Genomic DNA, 19,319 nt, shown 5'->3' with positions numbered 1-19,319 from the left:
TAATGGGTTTGCAGTGAATCAGAACCAATGGCTTGTTTTTTCTCATACCAGTGGGACGAAGCAGCACAAACAGCTATTAGATCAACAACTTGATCCAAATTGGACAAATGCAGTCAGGTGGACTTGTTTTAACCTCACTCACCTGCTTGATGCCCTAGAAAATAGGACCTGTCCTCATTTATGAGAGAATAACACACAACGTGACGAGAAGAAGCACTTAGCTGCATGATCTGATGCATTAAGGTCAACCTCATTACAATGGTATTATCTGCTTACTTAGAGAGGACAATTTTAAATACCATACATTTCCGTGCCGCCATGATATTAAAATCAAAATCAGGACAAAGTTTGTTACAAATTGAAAACCTGTATTGTGCAGACAATAAATAGTGCTTACAAAGGGAATTTTGTCTTTTACACAGACAAGGTCTCTGTTTAAACTGTTGATATGAAACATCTGAATCGGTGAGACTCAGACACAGCTCGGGGATGTGACTACTGATACTGGAGTGGGACTGGTCGACTCGGTCACATGCACATTTCCCCACTGTGGCACCAAAAAAAGGACGTCTTTCAAAAAAGTCTGTTTACAAAAACAAAACAAACAAAAAAAAGAGTCTCTGCTTGTCTATGGCGAATACATGACCTTGATTCTTCCCCCCCGCTCCTCTGACAAGGTGATGTGAGGGTTCAGGAGATGTTCCTCTGAGCACAAGTGGAGCTTGCTGCGTGCGTCCGCGGCGTCTATTTCTAGAGACATAGCCTCCAAGGTTCGCTGGACACAAACACCAGGGCACCCACTAACTGTGGGCCAGTGCGCTGGAAGACTCCGTGCAAGGTCATGTACCATGTATCAGCAACTCTTCACAGAAGAAACCTTGCTATGGCCGGTGGAACCTGCAAGGGGGGGAAAAGAAACTATTCACATACTGGGGTTTCATCAATCAAAAGTCCTATTATTAGCCCAACGGTAGTGCATTTAAAAGCCTCTCCTCAAAGACATGGTATTGTATAAGCACAACCCTGGCTAATTCAGGGTTTTTTTTATAGCTACACACAGTCTCGATATAAGCAAAACGTAAGCTAAATATATACGGACATTCATTCTAGTGGAGAGGTGGTGCAAAAGGGTGCAACTCTCTCATCTCAAGGGGCCTGGCTGCAGCTAAATTTAAGCCCTACTCTGCAGGGTGTGCACCCATTGGTGTGAAACCGGTGGCTAATGCACCTTTGAGTCTTTGCACAATGTCACACCGACCCTCTCACAAATCATCCGCCAACAATGAAGCAGAGAAAAAAGAGCCACTAACTACAACTACCGCCAACCAGTCATGTTGTACTTCAACAGCCATGTCTGACCAACATGTCATCACTTTATCTTCTGATCCGATGAGACATTTGTGTGACGCCACAGTGACCTTTGACCACTATAATCTAATCAGTTCATTCAAGAGTCCAAGAGGATTTGACAAATATGAAGTAATTCCCTCGAGGCGTTCAGATATGACGGACAAACAGAAAGCCTCCGGCCACGATCGTCACAAAAATACATAAACAAAAGGGAAAAATAAAAGTCGCTCAAACCGACCTCGTCAGATGCTTGCTCGAAGTGTGAACTTCCATCTCATTACTTTTGAACTCGTTCAGCTCCTTCCGTATCGCCGCCTGCAGAACAAAAGCAACATGAAGCGTGAGCCCAGGTGTTTCCCTTCGTGCTTCCACGCGGCCGCTCAGGTGGTGAAGCTCAAAACGAGGATGTTTACAAAATGGAGAAGCATCTGTTGTTTAGGTGCAGATTACATAAGCCTAACTGTGGTGATGATGATGTAGAGTGCTGCAAATATGATTTAACCAGGAGGCTTTTATCAGTGTTATTGATCGTGATAGACAGGGTTTCTGCAGGGTTCACCACGTTACATCTAATACCACATTAAAAACACTTTACCACCTGTTTCATAATCATTCCAGTCAATGTGTGATGAAAAACCAGGAGGGACAATATGACCTTGAATTATTGATTAATATATCAATTCCTAATGATATACTCAGTTAAACTAATGCAACCTGGATGCAGAAATGTGGTATATCCTAGACGGACGGATTAAAGGGTGATTTGTTTAAAGAAAGTAATTTAAGTGCAACACTGTTTGTCAATGCTGACTGAAACTGAAAGAATGAAACTTTTTAATATTTTTTTGGGCCTTTTAGATGAAATTCAATCATTTTTAAGACCTTTGCAGACCTTAAAAAAAACCCTGGAGAGATCCTGACAGAGATCAATTTCACAACATTTTGTTGCACTAATTTTTTTTATATTTACAGGCCAATGTTGCTGTCCTGTTTTTCAGCTACCTTGTCAGCAGCTGACAGTCTGGTCCAGGGCTTGTCAGCTCGCCTGTCGTAGTCCTGAGCTTTGGCCACTTCCACATAGTCACTGAAACGAATGAGGATCTTTCTGTCCCGCAGCTCGTCCACCGTCGGCCGCTGGTTCAGCTGGAAAATAAGGATAAACGTCAGCTCTCCCCGGCTTATCGAGGCATTCAATCGCCAAAGAGATTGTTGATAGAAACTCAATACTAAAAACCACAGCAGGTCTGGTATTAAGGTTCTGTTTTGACAGGTTGACAGTCCCCGTGTGGGCTGGCGTGTTGCCCAAATGTGGGATTAAATTGAAGAAATTTCAGCAAACTGGTCGGATCACTCCAGCCGCCTACCTTTCTGTTCAGCCGCTGTTTGATTTCCCTCCTCTCCTCCTGTTCCGTCTGGTCATTTCTTTCTGTGGACACGAGAAGGTCAAAATCATTTAGTCACATGACTTTAATTCCACTAAATATTTAGGCCGTTTGGGGACGCTGAGTCCAACACATGTCAACTAAGTACACGGTCGCCGATGATGTCATGAGACTGGACAGGTGATGAAGTCGGTGATTAACAGAGCTAATGTGTGTGATCCTCATCACAATCAATAGCCCACATGAGCCGGTCTGCAAATGTGCTGATGGGACTGACTAGACTTCTGTGTGTCGCTGCTGATGTGAGATAGACATCAGGATACAGGCAGATTACAGCACTAATAGGGATTATCTTCATTAGATAGAGCAGAAAGATCACTAGATGTCCATTCATTTTTTTCATTCAAAACAAGCTGGCACCGGCCGCCGTCTGAGTATATTTCACTCCACGGGTGATTTACTTGCATGCATTTTCACCAAAAGCTTTTAATTTGTGGTTTGGTGATTAAAAGGTTGGGGTTCGTGTTTCCCGTTTGCAGAGGGCGGCGTCTAGCTCCAACACTTGTTCCTGTGCAGAGAGACGGGGTCAGCGATGAAACTAACAGCTGCTCAGAGCTCACAGGTGGCCCGTCTCAACCCCGGAGACGCAGTTCACTACAAATGCGAGACTTCTTTCCTCACATGGCCGTTTCATAATCTGTCCAGTTTCATAGTTTGCCACAAGTGTTATAATATAACGCCTTCGGCCAACACAAGCAAAGTAATTTAATAGATTCAAATTGTCAGCTCCGCACAGGGATCTCATGTCCCACAAAATATCACAATGTCATATTGGGGGTTTTGATCAGGAATTGTAATTTGTTCGTGATGAACAGTTCATATTTGAATATTTTTCTTGCAATTGTGTAAAAAAATATTTATATTATTGATTTATCTGCAGATTTTCAATTGATTCTTGTCAAAAAATACATCCATCTGTTTCCCCTGAATCATTTTGTCTGAGCAACTGTCCCGAACCCGAATACATTGAATTTACAACCATATAAAACACAACAAAGCTGGGAAATCCTCACACTTCAACCTCAACATAATATTTGGAGGTTTCGCTTGAAGCTATTAACTAATTATTAAAAGTTGATAATTTTCTGTCATCCACCAATTGATTAACAGACTAATGATTTCCACTGTAAAAAAAAAACATAATAACTAACTGAAATAATAACAGTGAGGAAAATTGTGTTCACGTCTTATTTTGAAATGCCACATTAATAATCTGGTTTAGAAATATGTTTTAAAACCCAAAACAATAAAGTAAACATAAACTCATATCTGATGAACAAGTGTTTTTTTTGTTTTGATGATCAGATATTAACTGACTTCCTAAACCTCTATCGAGGGTTGAACTTACGCTTTAAGATGTTCCGGCTCTCCAGCTCCTCCACCGCCGGCCTCTGGCTCAGTCTCCTGCGGAAAAACACCAGGATTACGTTCTGGACCATCGTTGCCCCCCACAACGCCGCACGCTGGCGGGCGTCCTCCCCTCGACCTCCTCCTGGCTCGAAGTCTGTTCACTACCACTTGCGCTTTGGATGCGTGAGCCGATGCGCAGAGCGCCAAGACCTGCACATCCAAAAAGCGAACACCGCGTCCCACCTCGAGTCCAAAAAGCGGCTTATTTCATTAGAACATGTAAGGCTCCACATCGGGAAAAATTAACACTGCGCGTATGAAAATCGCGCGTCAGAGCCAGTTCGAAGAAGAAGAAAAGGGGGAAGAGTTTTGCGCAGACTTGGTTTTGGTGAGTCTGGGAGTTGAGAGAGAGGCGCGTTGGTTGTAGTCCCGGCGGAGTGTGGAGGATGGAGCGAGCCTGCCTCCTCTTTAGCACACGCAGAGCACTCGTGGAAGGGGGAGGGACCGGGAAGGAGATTCCCCATGCATGCACGCACGCGCGCGCGCACACGCACACCAAAGCAAAGGGAGCTGTGCAATACCGTGGTAGGACCCGCATTATACTAATAATAATACAAGTGTGATACTAACTAAAGGCAGATCTAAAGTCACATTTCCCCATTCTATCAATCCTTATAATGCAGATATATTATAGGTGTGATTATGTTATAGAGAACTGAAGATGCTTTCAGAGCCGAAATGTTGTTGTTTTGTTTAAATGCTCAGTCTGCAAATATCAGCAAATGGTGAATAGTCTTCAAATTGCTTCATTTGTCAGAGAAGTTCAAACCCATACGATATAATATTTAGAAGCAAAAAAGCAACAAAAATGTTTCTGCATATTTCTTTGATGACTTGAATCATTGATGATTTATGAATCTATTAATATCAACTAATCATTGCAGCATTTACAAGGGCTACACTGTGTTGAATGTAACATGGTGACATAGGTGCAGTCATGTGGACCCAGATGACATGGAAACAAAGAGTCAAAGGCCGCTGATAGCTGATATTTAACATAAGCATCCTACATGTCTAACCAGAAGGGGGGGGGGGGGTGTTTGTCAGCATTCCACATCACACACATTTTAGGATTCCTCACATGACTTTCCAAGATAAATCCACACCTCACCCCCAACACACTCACTGACACTAAATTTGCCTCGCAGTTGTCAAGAACGCCTGAGATTCCAAAAGGAAAACCCATATAATGCCTCACAGGAAATATACATGACATTATGGCATTATAAATGTTTTGATTTACCAAAACAAGGCTCTGTGTATTTGGAAAGAAACAAAAAATCTATATAATACGTTATGATTTCCAAAAACAAACTAATTCAAATGGACGAGGAAGCAAAACATTTATTTAGTAAACGCCGCATTTATTTAGTAATCATTCTAAAACGGTGTAAAATAACCGTGTTTACTGTGTTTTCTCAACTTATACTCTTTTGGAATTGTAGGGCAGAATTAACAAGCTGTCCAGTTACCCAAAGGAAAAACAAGTAGCTTTATCAGGCGGCCTCATATGTAACTAGTTTAGAGTCACTGACATGATATGAAAAGTCTTACTGAACTCAGGATGAGTGCACAGAAAAAAAAACTTCACTTCTCCCTGAATCTACATGGTTAATAAAGAAAATCAGTCACGACTTTACTTAAAATCGGTGCAAGCTTATAATTAAATCCACTATTCTAATCAACCAGAAATGGGTCAGACCACAATGTATTCACACTCTAAGTGCTGGGAGATGAAAATATGATTCACACCACCAGCAGGGACGCTGCACAACAGACTGGGCGAGCAGAAAATGAGATCAGATGTTGTTCTGACCAGCTCAGGAGCTTGACGTGCTGACAGAGAAAGGAACATTGCATTTACTGGGAACACCATGTCTTTTTCAGAGCAAGACAACCCCTCATTCTCCTAATTATTGAGCAGGTTCACAGGGTTCACAGCAGTGCAAGCTGGCATCATCTGTAAATTGTCAAAATGATCCCTGAAGTACTTTTTGTCCCCCCTGCAATTGCTCTTCCCAGGTCTAGTGAGAATAAATGTGATGGGGATTTTGCCATCTATGCTTTAGAATGACTTTCAGTAGGCTGGATAAATAAGTCTAGACTTTCAAACCACGACAACAAACACTTTTCTGGCTATTTTCTATGTATAATCAGAACTATTTTATTCAGGTCCTTTGTTATGTGCATCAATAGACGATACAAAACTACAGAGAATGTCAACGTTACGGTATGGTTACTGTATGGTAACAACAGGTTATGGTTAGAAAGATTGAGGCTACATGAACATTAAAGAAAACTGTTGAGTTTTTACATTCGTCCTTGAGGTCATTGTCGAAATGCATTTCCCTCCTCATAAAACGTGTCAAGCAAATTTTTGTTTGAATATCTAAAATCCTGCATTTTGCTTAATATATGTAACTGTTGATTAGCAGAATACCTGAAATTGAACATGCGAACAAGGCAACAAACCCCTCTGATTGCAAAAAGAAGTTTGCATAGAAGTCTATGAGAAAATGATGCTGCTTCTCACTGGATTTATTATCTCAGTAAATGTTGTAAACATTAATTTATGGTCTCAATCTCTAGTTTTTGAAGAAGTCTTCTTCAATACAGCATGATGTCCATTTAGTAAATTATGGTCCAGTTAGAGTCAAATAGACCATAAAGCAGGGTATGCTTCAGGGCGGGGCTACCAAGTGAGTGACAGGTCGCTACCACAGCATCACTCCCGTGGCCTCGCTACGACCCTACCAATGCAATTAGCTACTAAGATTACTTTAACACTTAGCTGTAAAGTTGACCCTCGGATTACGGTCACTTCCGTTCACTGGTTGCAAAAATTCCAAGATGGCGACAGCCAAAATGCCAAACTCAAGGCCTCAAAATCGTAGTCCACGAGGGACATCATGACGACTACCCCATCTTGTCATATACAGGCTATATCATATATCACATATCAGCTGTCACTAATTAATGTTCTGTGGGCCGAAATGCAAATAGGCTGGTTTTTGTGCCTTCACATTTCTGCACATTTGTTAGTCGTATGAGTGCTTCTGTAGTTCCAACAACACCAAGAGACTCCCAGTTAATCTTCCCTTCATATCACATTAAAGATGTCAAATATAATAGCTTCATCTGTTAGTTTGATGTGCCACATGCATACTGAATTAACTCATATCTTTTGTGGATAAGTATGTATTTACTTTTTCAATACATTTTTCAAGGTAAAATAGGTTCTATAGGTCTGATCTCATTTTCAGGTTACGGTTGAGTGTGCAGCTGTGTCTTTTAGCTGAATACAAGTATCCGATCAGACTCAAGCATCAGCAAATTTTTAATGCCAAAGGCCTCCAATCGGGCTGAGAGCTTTCAATCAGTTAAGCTCAGACTGTGGCAACGACAATAAAAAAATTAAAAAAGCGGCAACATTTTGTCCACAGCCCTGAAAATAATGACAGGCTGTATGGCACCAGTCTGCACAAATTACAATGAAGATACTCAAGCAGAGATGCCACATTATAAGCTCTGTTAATGGTTTGAAAGGGTGTACACTTCCTGTTTCCTAAGTGGGCGGGGTCATGGCACATTCTCATCAGTATTGTAAACATTGTTTGGATGGAAGTAAGCTGATTGGGTTACATTTGCATCATGTATTTCTGTTTTCTTTTTCTAACATTGGATATTTACATAGCTAACAGCTATGTTTGTTGGGGCGTTCACAAATGTTAGTGTCCAGATCTTGCGAGATGTGTTTTTAGCTCTTACTTTATCGGCAATGATACGTTGTGGTTTCTTTGTTTCCTTCTTTTGACAAATGTACTTATTGTAAGTCGCTTTGGACAAAAGCGTCTGCTAAATGACCTAAATGTTAATGTAATGTGTTGCTGAGAAAGAGAAAGGTCTTGAACAAGGTAATTTTCTCTGGATTAGTTTTTCTGAAATAATTAAGTTTCAATGCATTCAGAAGACATATTTCATTACTTTAGTAACTATGGGGTGAAATAATCTATCTTAATCTGTGTTCAACTTCACTTCTATTGGAGTTAAGTAACTCAGGACCTGCCGCTAGTCTCTTAAAAGGGCGGGGCAATGGTGAAACTCATTAGACACAGATACAGGAAACCCACAGTGGGGTGTCTCTGTCTAAAATAAGCCTCTTGTCCTGTGATAGCTTCAGCTGTAACTGGGACCTCCGAGGGCTTAGCAAAGCAGGTCCACAGACATGGCAATATTGGAAGCCGTGGGGAGAATGTGCTAAATGGAGCGGAGCCATAGAAGGAAGTGTGGTCTGCAGCGGAAAACATTTCAGGTCAATAGCATTTGCCTCAGTTCACAGAGGGGAATCAATTCTCCTGCAGCGATCCTCTTAAAAGTACCAAAAAGATGCATCAGATACATTAGAGAATTTAGGCGCTTTGGACAAAATGCACAAACTACAATCTAAATACCTTAAAAGCTAGAGTGAGTCAGCCCATTTCTATTTTGCCCAACAATCCTAGCGGGCCTTTAGTCACAGCCTCCTGCAGCGAGCTGCGCTTCACAAGTACTCACCCACTCGGCTTGGTCAGAGGTAAAAGTTCCTTGTTTGTTGGAGAACTCACCAGCATGTCAAAGCAATGAGCTGCCTGTAAGAGCAGGTGCTGATGGGAATGTCAGCCCATGGAAAGTGGAGGAGAATGGGATGAGTCAGGCGCCACGGGCCGAGCAGTGGCCTGCTACTGCCCACTGAGGTGTGTCCTAATCCCGCGCTTCTTCCCCTCGGTCCCACAGCCCGAGGACAGGAGAGCCGGGGTCGGCTGTGGAGTCTGAGTGAGTCCGGGAAGCCTGGCTGCAATTTGGGGGGTAAGTTGCCAGGAATAATTAAAGGAACCCTCTTTAATGGTAGCCTACCATTAAAGGAATAAATGCAGGTCCATTTAGCAGGAGCTCAACATTTATGTAACTTGGTTAGAGACGTGGTTGTGTTTTAGTGTCGACCTGGATGTCTTCCACTGTTACTAGGTGACAGAAATATGAAAGACTTGCTCTGAGGAAAACGTTGTCTAACACTCTACTGCACGTTATTAAATTTCAAGTCGTGAAAAAGCTCCGTAAACCACTCTGAGCTTTTAAAGAGCGTTCCAACTGCCCTTTAAAACTCCCCGCGATCAGAGGTGCGCTGTGCTATTGATGATAGATGAATGGGACACATTCAAAGACTCAGACATGAAACCAAGAATCAATTCTTTATCACGCCGGTTGTTTGTCTCCGAGGCTTTGCCCAGTAGCGCAGGTCTGTGGATCAAGCGGTTGATCGTGTCTGGCTCTTGAACATCCCGCTGGGAGCACAGTGTGGCGGAGGCAACTTCAAATAGCACGGCCCTGCTTCAGACACTGTAGGTTACTGCACATAAGCCACGAACTTTAACACCAAAGAAACTTCAAGTGGCTCTGTAAGCTAAAGCATCATTATGCGCAGGGTCTTAAAAGTCTACCAATTATAAAATGACACAAACTCTACAGCCGTGATAGCAGCTCTGTGAGGCTGCATTTAGGTACCGCAATGCTTCAATGTAAGTGCTAATGCCGGCATGCTAACATGCTCACTAGGACTGCAGGATATATTGTTTCAGCATTGCGTTGCGTTTCAAAAACCTTTTAATTTCCTAAACAATATGGATGAAGACGAAAGTATTTTGACGTGGCGCTACACGTGTAGCGAGCATGTATTGACACGCCGCCACTGACACATGCAAAACGGACGCGAGAGGTAGCTGGAAGCTTGGTGCCACTTATCAAGCTGCATTATGTGACGCATTGGTGTGAGAATGTTTAAGTACAGCTGAAGCTGATAGGCGACATTGTTCTTAGTGGACAAAAATATAATGTCGACCTGATAATGAAGAGGATCACCAAACAAGATTCAAAATGCATCCTTCGGTGAGCATGAATGAAAATCATGGCGACCCATCCAATCATAGTGGAGACATTTCGACATCAAAAGATCTACGTCGGAGTTGTCAAAGTACACTAACTGTCACGGAAACAACTGAACAAACATTGACTTCCTTAAACAATGGACATCCATTAGCCAACATGGCAGATGTAACCTATTTAAAAATCAATCTGATTCTGTTTGCATAATGAACAAACTCTTACAGTCGACTGGGAGGCCAGGATCAGTGCTGGAGATGGACGAATGCCAGACTGGGAGAGCAAATGCACACCCCACTATATCTCTGTAGAGATAGGGATAGCCGAGGGGGATAAGGGAACAAATATATTGCTATATATGTCACAGGTCACGTCCCCCGATCCCTGATGATCTAACCCAAACCTGGCATGGGGTAAGAAAGGAGGGAAAAAAACTACCGCTGCTCAGCGAGTGGGTGCTGAGGCTTTGAGACTTTTGACATTTCAATTAGAGGGTACTTGCAGCTCGATACCTCGAAATAAAGCCATTGTATAACGTTAATTACTGCATGTGGGACAGAGATGGTGTACAGTGGTAACAACATGCAATTTGAGGATTTCACTTCATGCCATATACAGTATGTGCAGGCCGTGTCATCCGGCGCCTACGTCTCTCCAACTGCTTTAGAATATCTGCCAACTCCAGTCCTGTAATTGGATTGATGCCCGCCCGTGATGCCGCTCGCTATAAAGGCACAAATAGAAACCGGAGAGGCACTTCCTGGGAGAAACCGTCCTCATGTGAAACCACAGAGGCAACAACGACACACCGTCTTCCTTTTTTTAACCCTGTGGACGTGTTCTCACACCCAGTGGGTGGAAGTGGGACAGTCAGAAGGCTTTCAATACGCTGACATTCAGCAATATTGAACACTGCTCTTATGTTTTAAAGGTGAAATTTGTAGCAAATAACAGCACCTTAGAGTGACAATCACTGGCAACGTGCTATTTGCACACATGCATGCACAATGGTAGACGTTAAAGACGCAACAACATCCACAATATCTCCAGTACATTTATGATCAAACAGAATGTTATATTACACACACAACGGTCCAACAGCGCTGGCTAAGGTTACTCTCTCAGTAGACGTGTTGCTGAGGTAGCTATAGCGACAGGGTCACTGACTTTACAAACCATTATATACAGGTCCCACAATTCCCGAGCCTCTGGCTCCGCAACCACTTCACTCAGATCAGCTGTCTATCAATGCTGTAAATCATGATGTCACACCACATTTCTATAGCGTCAAATATAATGAAATAGAAAGTTTGGATGGCTGTAAAAAAGGTTTTCTTTTGAAAATGATATGTATGTATTAGGGCTGTCAAAGTTAACGCGTTAATAACGCGTTAACGCAACATCCTCTTAACGGCGTTAATTTTTTTAACGCGCGATTAACGCTCGGTATTTAAAAAAAAAAAACGCGCATTGTATGATTTATGGCCGTCGGTGGCACCTGTAGTCTTGATCCAGAGGGAAGGTACGTTTCCACATGCAGCGGTGTTTCCCCGCGTCCCATTCATTGTCTATAGGTACGTGTCCGCAGGGGCGATTTTAAACGCGAGTGGACGCGCCGCTTCCCAGTATTGCAGGCTTGGTGGGCTGCCACTAGAGGATGATTGACAGGCGCTCTCCTTCAAACAACACATTTTTGCGAGCGTTCCCGAGGCGGCGAGTCGAGCCCGGCGCCTCTGATTAGCATAAAGTAGATTCGACTTCAAGGCAAATGAGGAGCGGCCAACTCACGCGCCGTCTCTCGACATTCGCCGCGACGCTACCGGAATGCATTGCACGGCTTTTCACATAGACAATGAATGGGACGCGGGGAAACACCGCTGCCTGTGGACACGCACCTTATGTGAAAAGCTGTTCACCTTCAAAAGACTGCCAGATGGTTCAGTCGATAAGACCAAAGTCATCTGCGCGTACTGTGGGTATGAAATGAGCTACCATAGAAGTACGTCCAGTCTGAGATATCACTTGCAAGCCAATGCACTTATATCCTAACTGTACTTATCTCCTGTTACACTATCTCCTGTGACATGTTCACTTTAACTGTTTGTGATATATTCTTATAACCCTGTTTTGATCCCATGTTTTGGTAAGGGGATATTTGAAGTGTTAAATAAACATTTTCATGAATCAAGTATAGTTGCCTTATGTTGTTAAAAGTATTAAGAATATGAAAAAAATACATTAAGGTACATTTAGAAGAAAAAAAAATGTGCCAAAAAATGCGATTAATTTGCGATTAATTGCGAGTTAACTATGGACAAAATGCGATTAATCGCGATTAAAAAAATCTATCTTTTGACAGCCCTAGTATGTATACATCATCCACAGTAATTTCCTTTGTAAATATTTGTATTAACCAAAGTGAGATTATGACAATGAGTTAACATTTCATCTTCCATGGTTTAACTAGATTATAAATATAAATGTTTCTTGTTTTAATGAGGCAAAAATAATTTTGTGTCATGAAGTGTGCTAATATGAAAGATAAAGCGATCTGTGGCATCGCAACAGAAGTTTCTTGTGGAACATTTTCTTGTTTTAACGAGAACCGTTTTATATTTTAATATAAGAAGCCAAGCTTTAAAAAAAAAAAAAAAAAAAAAAACGGTTGGCAGTTTTCAGCAACACATCACACACTCACATTCTTTGCTTATAATTTGTTACTATTAGCTGGTTGTCATATTAATTTTTGTATGTTAATTTTGTGTTTCCTTATAACATTGTTATAACGTAGTTTAACAGCTTCCATCTTTCCCCAAAGTAACCAGAGGACACTCGCTACACTTTTTATCAGAAAATATGCCCTAGTTAATAAAACCATTACCTTTTGCAGGTCAAACACAAAAACATGGATTATATAAAAGAAAAACTGTCCGTCTGTGACTTTGTTTGGACTGTCGGTCTCATACTGCTGGCACTACCGGGCCTGGTTTCTGCATCAATTACACTTTAATTAATCCAATTTTATGCTTCAAGTAGGCCAAGTCTTTGTTGTACCAGACATGACTGCGCTCTGTACTGTTGCGAAAGCTGAGTACTCAAGACACTTCTAGATTTTATCAAAGCGATCACTGACCTAGCTGAGTTTTCTTCCCCGCAGGAGGGGGAATAAATGGAGGGAAACCCGACCAGGGCATACATTAATATTTCATTGTGGGTGAAAGGGATTATGAAACTGAAAATATTCTCTGCAGTTCAATAAAGAAGAGCAGCCGGCTGCCATCCGACAGCCTTGGTTGCCTGGAAACTGCTATTGTGTTGAATGCTGTTCATAGAATTATCATTTTAAAGGAAAAAATGAATTGAGAATGGATTAAAGGGCCCGACGACACACAGGGAGAACATTCTTTCCTGAAATGATCAATGTAGCCTCACAGCTCCTTTAGCTGTGACAGTTATATTTCTTTCTGGCTCTAGTGGAGTACTCATTGGCTGAACAACTGTCTCAGCTCATACAATGATTTTTCCACAGACTCTAATAGTTGAGAGTTTAGAGTGACTCCAGAAGGATAAGACTTAAACACCAAGGCTGAATTTGAAAGTTTAGAGTACACATACACACACACACACACACACACACACACACACACACACACACACACACACACACACACACACACACACACACACACACACACACACAGGTTGTTTTTTTGGCTGTGACCATAGATCAGGTCTCATTGTTCAGGGGGCCACGTTGTTCAGATAAGGGACATTTCCCCTGACCCATTGGACCCCTTTTTATCTTTTTGCTTAGTTGTGTTTACTGGGAACATTTCTGACATACACTCCAGATATTACACATATTTTCTTCAAAATATAGGATAATGAAGCTCAAAGACCAAATATGAGGGAAAGTGATGTTTGTTAATGAAAACAAATCTCCTGCCATTCTACACCACCTAAGATTTTGGATGTTACAGCCCCCTGCACTAGTCTTGATGAGTTAGATCGAGGGTGCTATGAGCGACAGAGAACGTGCACGTATCCATAGTAACTCCCTGCATGCCTGTGCACGTGTAAGGGGAGAGCAAGAGGTGCTGACTGTGATTACTCTGATCAGCATGTTGGGAATGAATTGCAATCCAATAGATTTGTGTATATTTCTCACTTTAACCCTGATGGTCTCCATAACTTGCTGCTGCTTGCTGTTAGCAGTTATTCATGTATTTGTCACAGTGCGAAAGCATTTAGGGTTTATTGTGGAAGAATGTCTGTTTTTTTTCTTGGGTTTTTACATTTTATTTATTTGTAAACAGAAGTGATTGGCGGGCCAGTAAAGCTTGATTGGCCCGTCATACTGTGCCGTTCCAGTGCTTTGCATTGTGGGATACAGTAGGCAAGGTAGACGGGTCTGATGCTGTCATGCAAGACATTAAGACATCCGGGTATCTTTGGCATACTGTAGAATTAGCTCTTTTATTTACATGCTGCATGCTACATTTTGGCCAAATCCTTGTGTGTGCTGCGAGAACAGTCTGCAGTTTAGAACCCAGCTTAAGCACTGGGATTTCTAAATGCTAATATTGCCGTCTTGCAGTCAGCTGCTGTGTGGTGAGGTATTTATAGCAGCCCTGGACAGCAGCTGTGGTGCGTTGCTCTGTTCTGCTTCACGCAGTGGGTTGTGGTGTCAGCATAAATTGGTCTATGTGCCACAAATATCCAATTATTGGTTCCTCCAGGGCTCTTAGGACTGTGGCAAATACTGAGTAGGCCCCCTGAGTTCACCTTCTCTGCTCGTGTCTTCCTTCCTCTGCCTTTCTCTTCCTTCACAATTGCTCCTCTCTCCATCTGCTGACGGGAGTTTTTAGGTCTACAGTTTATATTTAGTTCCCCGGTGATAGAAATAATCTTGTGGAGTTACACCTTAATGAGCATGGACAAAGGGGTTAAACTAAGAGCACATTTAAACTGCAAAGAGTCGAAGGAGAAATTCAAATAAAACCAAATTGTAGTGTCTAATTCATGAACATGATTTTCATAATCTCGTTGTATCAGTCAGCTGTAAATGGCTTCAACTTCAAGACCGATCTTCAAACAAGCTTATCTGGCTAAAGCCCTTTCCCAAACGGCCCCACCGACACCGCTGGGTTCAATTATTTCTCTTCATGGTTTTGGTTCACACATACTGTATGATCTCATGTAAACTATTTGTGTCTTGCTCTTCTTGGATGCCATCTTTACTCCGGCGTGTCTTTTGTTCTTCTACTACTTTCATTGGAAATGAGTTGGCAAGTCTAAGCTGGGTTTTAGAATCTACCAAACTGGTTTCTCCAATGTTACCAACCCAATCTTTAAATACATTCATTACATCTGCATATCCTACTTTTAGATTACTGGCCATCACATGACAAAACAGAAGGTAACAAACAATGGGTTTGAATAAGTTGCCCTCTGAAAAGTGGAAGCCACACGTTCCTACTGGAATTTAAGGGCATTGATGCTTGAGGGGTTTTTACTAAGTCAGCAGACGCATGATCGCCACCCTCTCACTACTTCCCAGAGATCAGCTGGGATGCAGCAAAATCTCAACTGTGTTATAAAAGGAAGGTCTTCACATGGTCACGTTTATATAACAATGTCCTCAGCTGAGGACACGAGCTGAGGATGCCTGCATGAAAGCATGTAACAGGGGACAGAGACGGAGTTGTCATTGCAGTGTCCATTCTTTCCAGAAGAGGCCCGCAGGGATGTGGGGAGAGTTCAATCAGAGGGGATGGGGAGAGAGAAAATACATTCTCTCCATCAGCGGGCGCTGAGGCGGAGGGAAGGCAAGCTGGGCTGTGACGTACATAGTGCATTGATTATGGCTGCTGCTGCAGCATTTCGCCAGTGCCAGCTATATTTAGAAACAGAGGGTTCCCTTCCGCTATCCTGGGCCGGCCCGCTGCTCTGCATTCTGCTGCAGAGCGCCTCGCTTAAGTACTGTAAATCAATGCAACATGCCATATACATCGGTGGACGTGTTGCATCACAGCACTAATGAAGAGAGCATTGCACAATGATGTTTCCACAAAGTGTCTGTGTAAGAAGACAGCAGCCTTTGTTTAGTTTGTCAGTTTACAAATTAATCTATCCAAGTAGATGCAAGAAAATCTGAAACTGAAAAAAAGGGTTTTCTGAATATGCTCATATGCATGATGATATAAATGTGTATTTTACAAGGTTGAAGTCACCGTCTCTTTTTGTTCCCTTGTGTCCTGTGCTCTTCAGGTAGACAGTGTGTGTATTCTAGATCATCCATGAACGTCACTGCAGTGCAGCAATGTGGAAATGTACACTTTGTGAGAATCTGTAGAGCTTTACTGCACATCGTGGTACTTGGGGGTACTTGGGGTTTGTGCTCAGTCAGTTTGCATCACTATGATACATTTCTGCATTTAAAAATGCTATATTGTAACTTATTTCTTTTCAATATTTTCCTCCACTTTTAATTTGTATTTTTAAAAGCATCTTCATATAACACTGTACTGAACGTATGTAAAGGGTTTCAATTTTAAGTTCCTTTGCCAAAAACACATCTGTCCAGCAGGTTCTGCGGAACCTTGTAAATGCTGAAATTGTACTCATCCAATGCCAAAAACTAAAGTTAGAAAAAATGGCCCCCATTAGAGTGCAGATTTATGCCAGGCGTCTCTCTCCTCTCTCCCAATCCCAAACTAACATTTTAATCTCTTTCAGTTGTCCCTCACGGCTCCCTCCACAGTAAAGATGGCAGTGAAGATAAAGAAAACAGAGATTTCCTTTACTGGATCACACACAAGTGGATGCAATTTAGACCCTAAGCTCATATTTACTATGTTAACTGGGAGAATAAATCAAGTGAGAAGTAGGGTCATTACATCATAGAATTCTATACAATTGGTGTATTTTTTGCAACCGCCTCCTGGTGGCCATTAGAAAGAAAGCACATTTAAGGCACTTCTGTCTTGGCTTCACCTTTCGGAGCTGGTTTTGATTATCAGGTTTCCACCTGATAGTTACATATCAGGTATAGATTTAATCTGCAGATGCTGCGGTTCAAAATGACACCAAACCCTCTATGGATGTCAGCTTTGAACCAAGACAAAATGTGGCCTGCAACAGACTGTAGTCTGTTTTGTGCTACTGTCAGCTGCTCCAGCAACAAACTTTAAAACGGAAAGTAAAAGTAATGATAAAAGAAAACAAACAAAAAAAAACATGAATTCCCCCCCAGTGTTGTCTGGTAAGTGGGTCGAATGCCTCGGCATCATGTTGCCGGGCATGATTGGTGCTGCTCTACATAGGTTCAAGGTAAAAATGGCCGATTGTTCTCTGTTTGTGATAAAGGCTGTTCTGTTCCTGATGTACAAACAGCTGCGCTGCCCAAGGCCCTTCACGGCACTCAAACCCTGCCACGGACGCTTCAGAAAGGACACAGTGTGCTAGCCACGGCCACAAACACTGCTCTGTTACATTCAGCGTGACAGATTCGGCATGATTCATCCAGCATGCACACAATCACTGGTACAGGATGGATGCACGGTAGAGGGTCCCTTCAGCTTCCCTTGTTGCTGTGTGAGCTGCCGGGAGGGGCTCGTCATGTCCAGGGACGCTGGTAGACGAGCACGTGGCGCCGTCTCCCTAAACAACGGCATGCCTCAGCTGTCCACAGCTCTGAGTCAGTTCACCTCCACCACTCTTGTTTGACCAGCCAGTGATGCCGTCAGTCACAGAGCCGAGCACCTGAGAGAGCGGAGCCAGACTTCAAGCACAGTCTGGCACAGGACCCGGCCCCACGGTGACATTCACACAAGACCCTGCCTTCTCTGTTAGCATGGGACACCTGTGGGACAGAATCGTGGTTGTGTCTGAAATCACTCAGCACGACTCAGTTTCCAGGGAGTTCAAGGTAGAGGACTATATCGTGAGGTCATTGGCAAAATGAAAAAACTTGCAGACACTAATCAGGTCATTTTCTCTGTGCTGTCTCGTCACTGCTGACGCACAATTAAAACATTCAGATCAACGGTGGCTGGTGGACCACCCAAAATAAATACCCACATAACACTACTTTTCAATATGAATTGTGGGATACTTTGAGTCTCCATCGGGTATGATCATTCTCACGAAACATTAGGACAGCACTACAAAACGCAAGGCAATCAATTCTTGGGTGCTTTGGTATTTGGGTCACGAATCGATACTCGAACAAAGAAAATGCAGAAAATAACTTTGTGGTTCATTCATTTCAAAGATTTTATTCAACATTGGCCATATTTTTACTTTAACAGTTAAGTAATGGCACATTTTCAATTATTGGGACATCTAGAACAGATGTTGCTGTTAAAAAGGCTAGGAAGATCATTTCATTCACAGAGGAAGATTTCCTCAGGCTAGTGGTATTCTACTTTTTATTATAGTCAGCAAATCTGATTTGGTGTTTAATCATGTGCTTTTTAGAAAAGTGTAAAGTTTTGCTACAACTGATCTTTTATCGCAGGAACTTCCGCCAAGGGGCTACAGATGAAAATGAACTTTTAGCTACATCTGGTGCGATATACGTATCGTGCATTGTTCATTCTAAATGAACGAAATAATAAAATTAAAATAAAATAAATAAAAACAACAATTGGCTCTTCCGTCGATCAACACTTTTCAATTTTTCTAGCCTTCTTTATTTCATTGTTTAAAACAGCTGGGCACTGTTATCTTGTTTGTTGGGGACTATGGTCAACAGCGGATTAATACATGTTGTGCTTAAGGGGGTATTTAAAGGACCATAATATGGTCATAATGTCTGGCTGGCCCAGGTGGAGCTAGCCAGTAATATCAAGTTCAAGAGAGTCTCATTTCTGCATACGCCGACCGCAATAACAAGCACACTCTCGGGCACAAGGACACATGATCCCTAGGCTTCATCCCATTGGCTAAAAGTTGTGGCTCTGATTGAACTTTGGAACCAGTGAGCAGTGAGATAAGCAAGCTTGAATGAGATTCACTCAATGTTGGTTTGATGACTGTTGAGCCGTATCAGCATGAGCCTTCAATTCAGACAAGCTTGCAGGGTAACTAAGCCAATCGTTGACCTCCTTTATACTTTGGTTCCGCCCTCTGAGCTGTCAATCACAACAAAGCCAAGACGGCCGTTGGGCTGAATGCTATTACGCCTGGAAAAATAGT

General features: G+C 42.4%; 1 protein-coding gene across 1 annotated transcript in view; it reads right to left on the bottom strand.

Annotated features, from left to right (window-relative positions):
• Nucleotides 1–19,319, bottom strand: part of phactr3b (phosphatase and actin regulator 3b) — a 48,199-nt gene continuing 28,880 nt past the window's right edge. The window contains exons 9-13 of the mRNA XM_084030880.1: nt 4,141–4,196; nt 2,715–2,776; nt 2,353–2,493; nt 1,589–1,665; nt 1–897 (exon numbers count right to left, since the gene is read on the bottom strand). Coding sequence (XP_083887006.1) covers nt 882–897; nt 1,589–1,665; nt 2,353–2,493; nt 2,715–2,776; nt 4,141–4,196 — 352 coding nt within the window. The 3' untranslated portion in view covers nt 1–881. The remainder of the gene's footprint in view (nt 898–1,588; nt 1,666–2,352; nt 2,494–2,714; nt 2,777–4,140; nt 4,197–19,319) is intronic.

The sequence above is a fragment of the Eutrigla gurnardus genome, assembly GCF_963514095.1.
Source record: "Eutrigla gurnardus genome assembly, chromosome: 2".
In the NCBI taxonomy this organism is placed as follows: Eukaryota; Metazoa; Chordata; class Actinopteri; order Perciformes; family Triglidae; genus Eutrigla; species Eutrigla gurnardus.
Note: the sequence above shows the minus strand (reverse complement) of the source record. Positions and strands in the feature narration are given on the sequence as shown.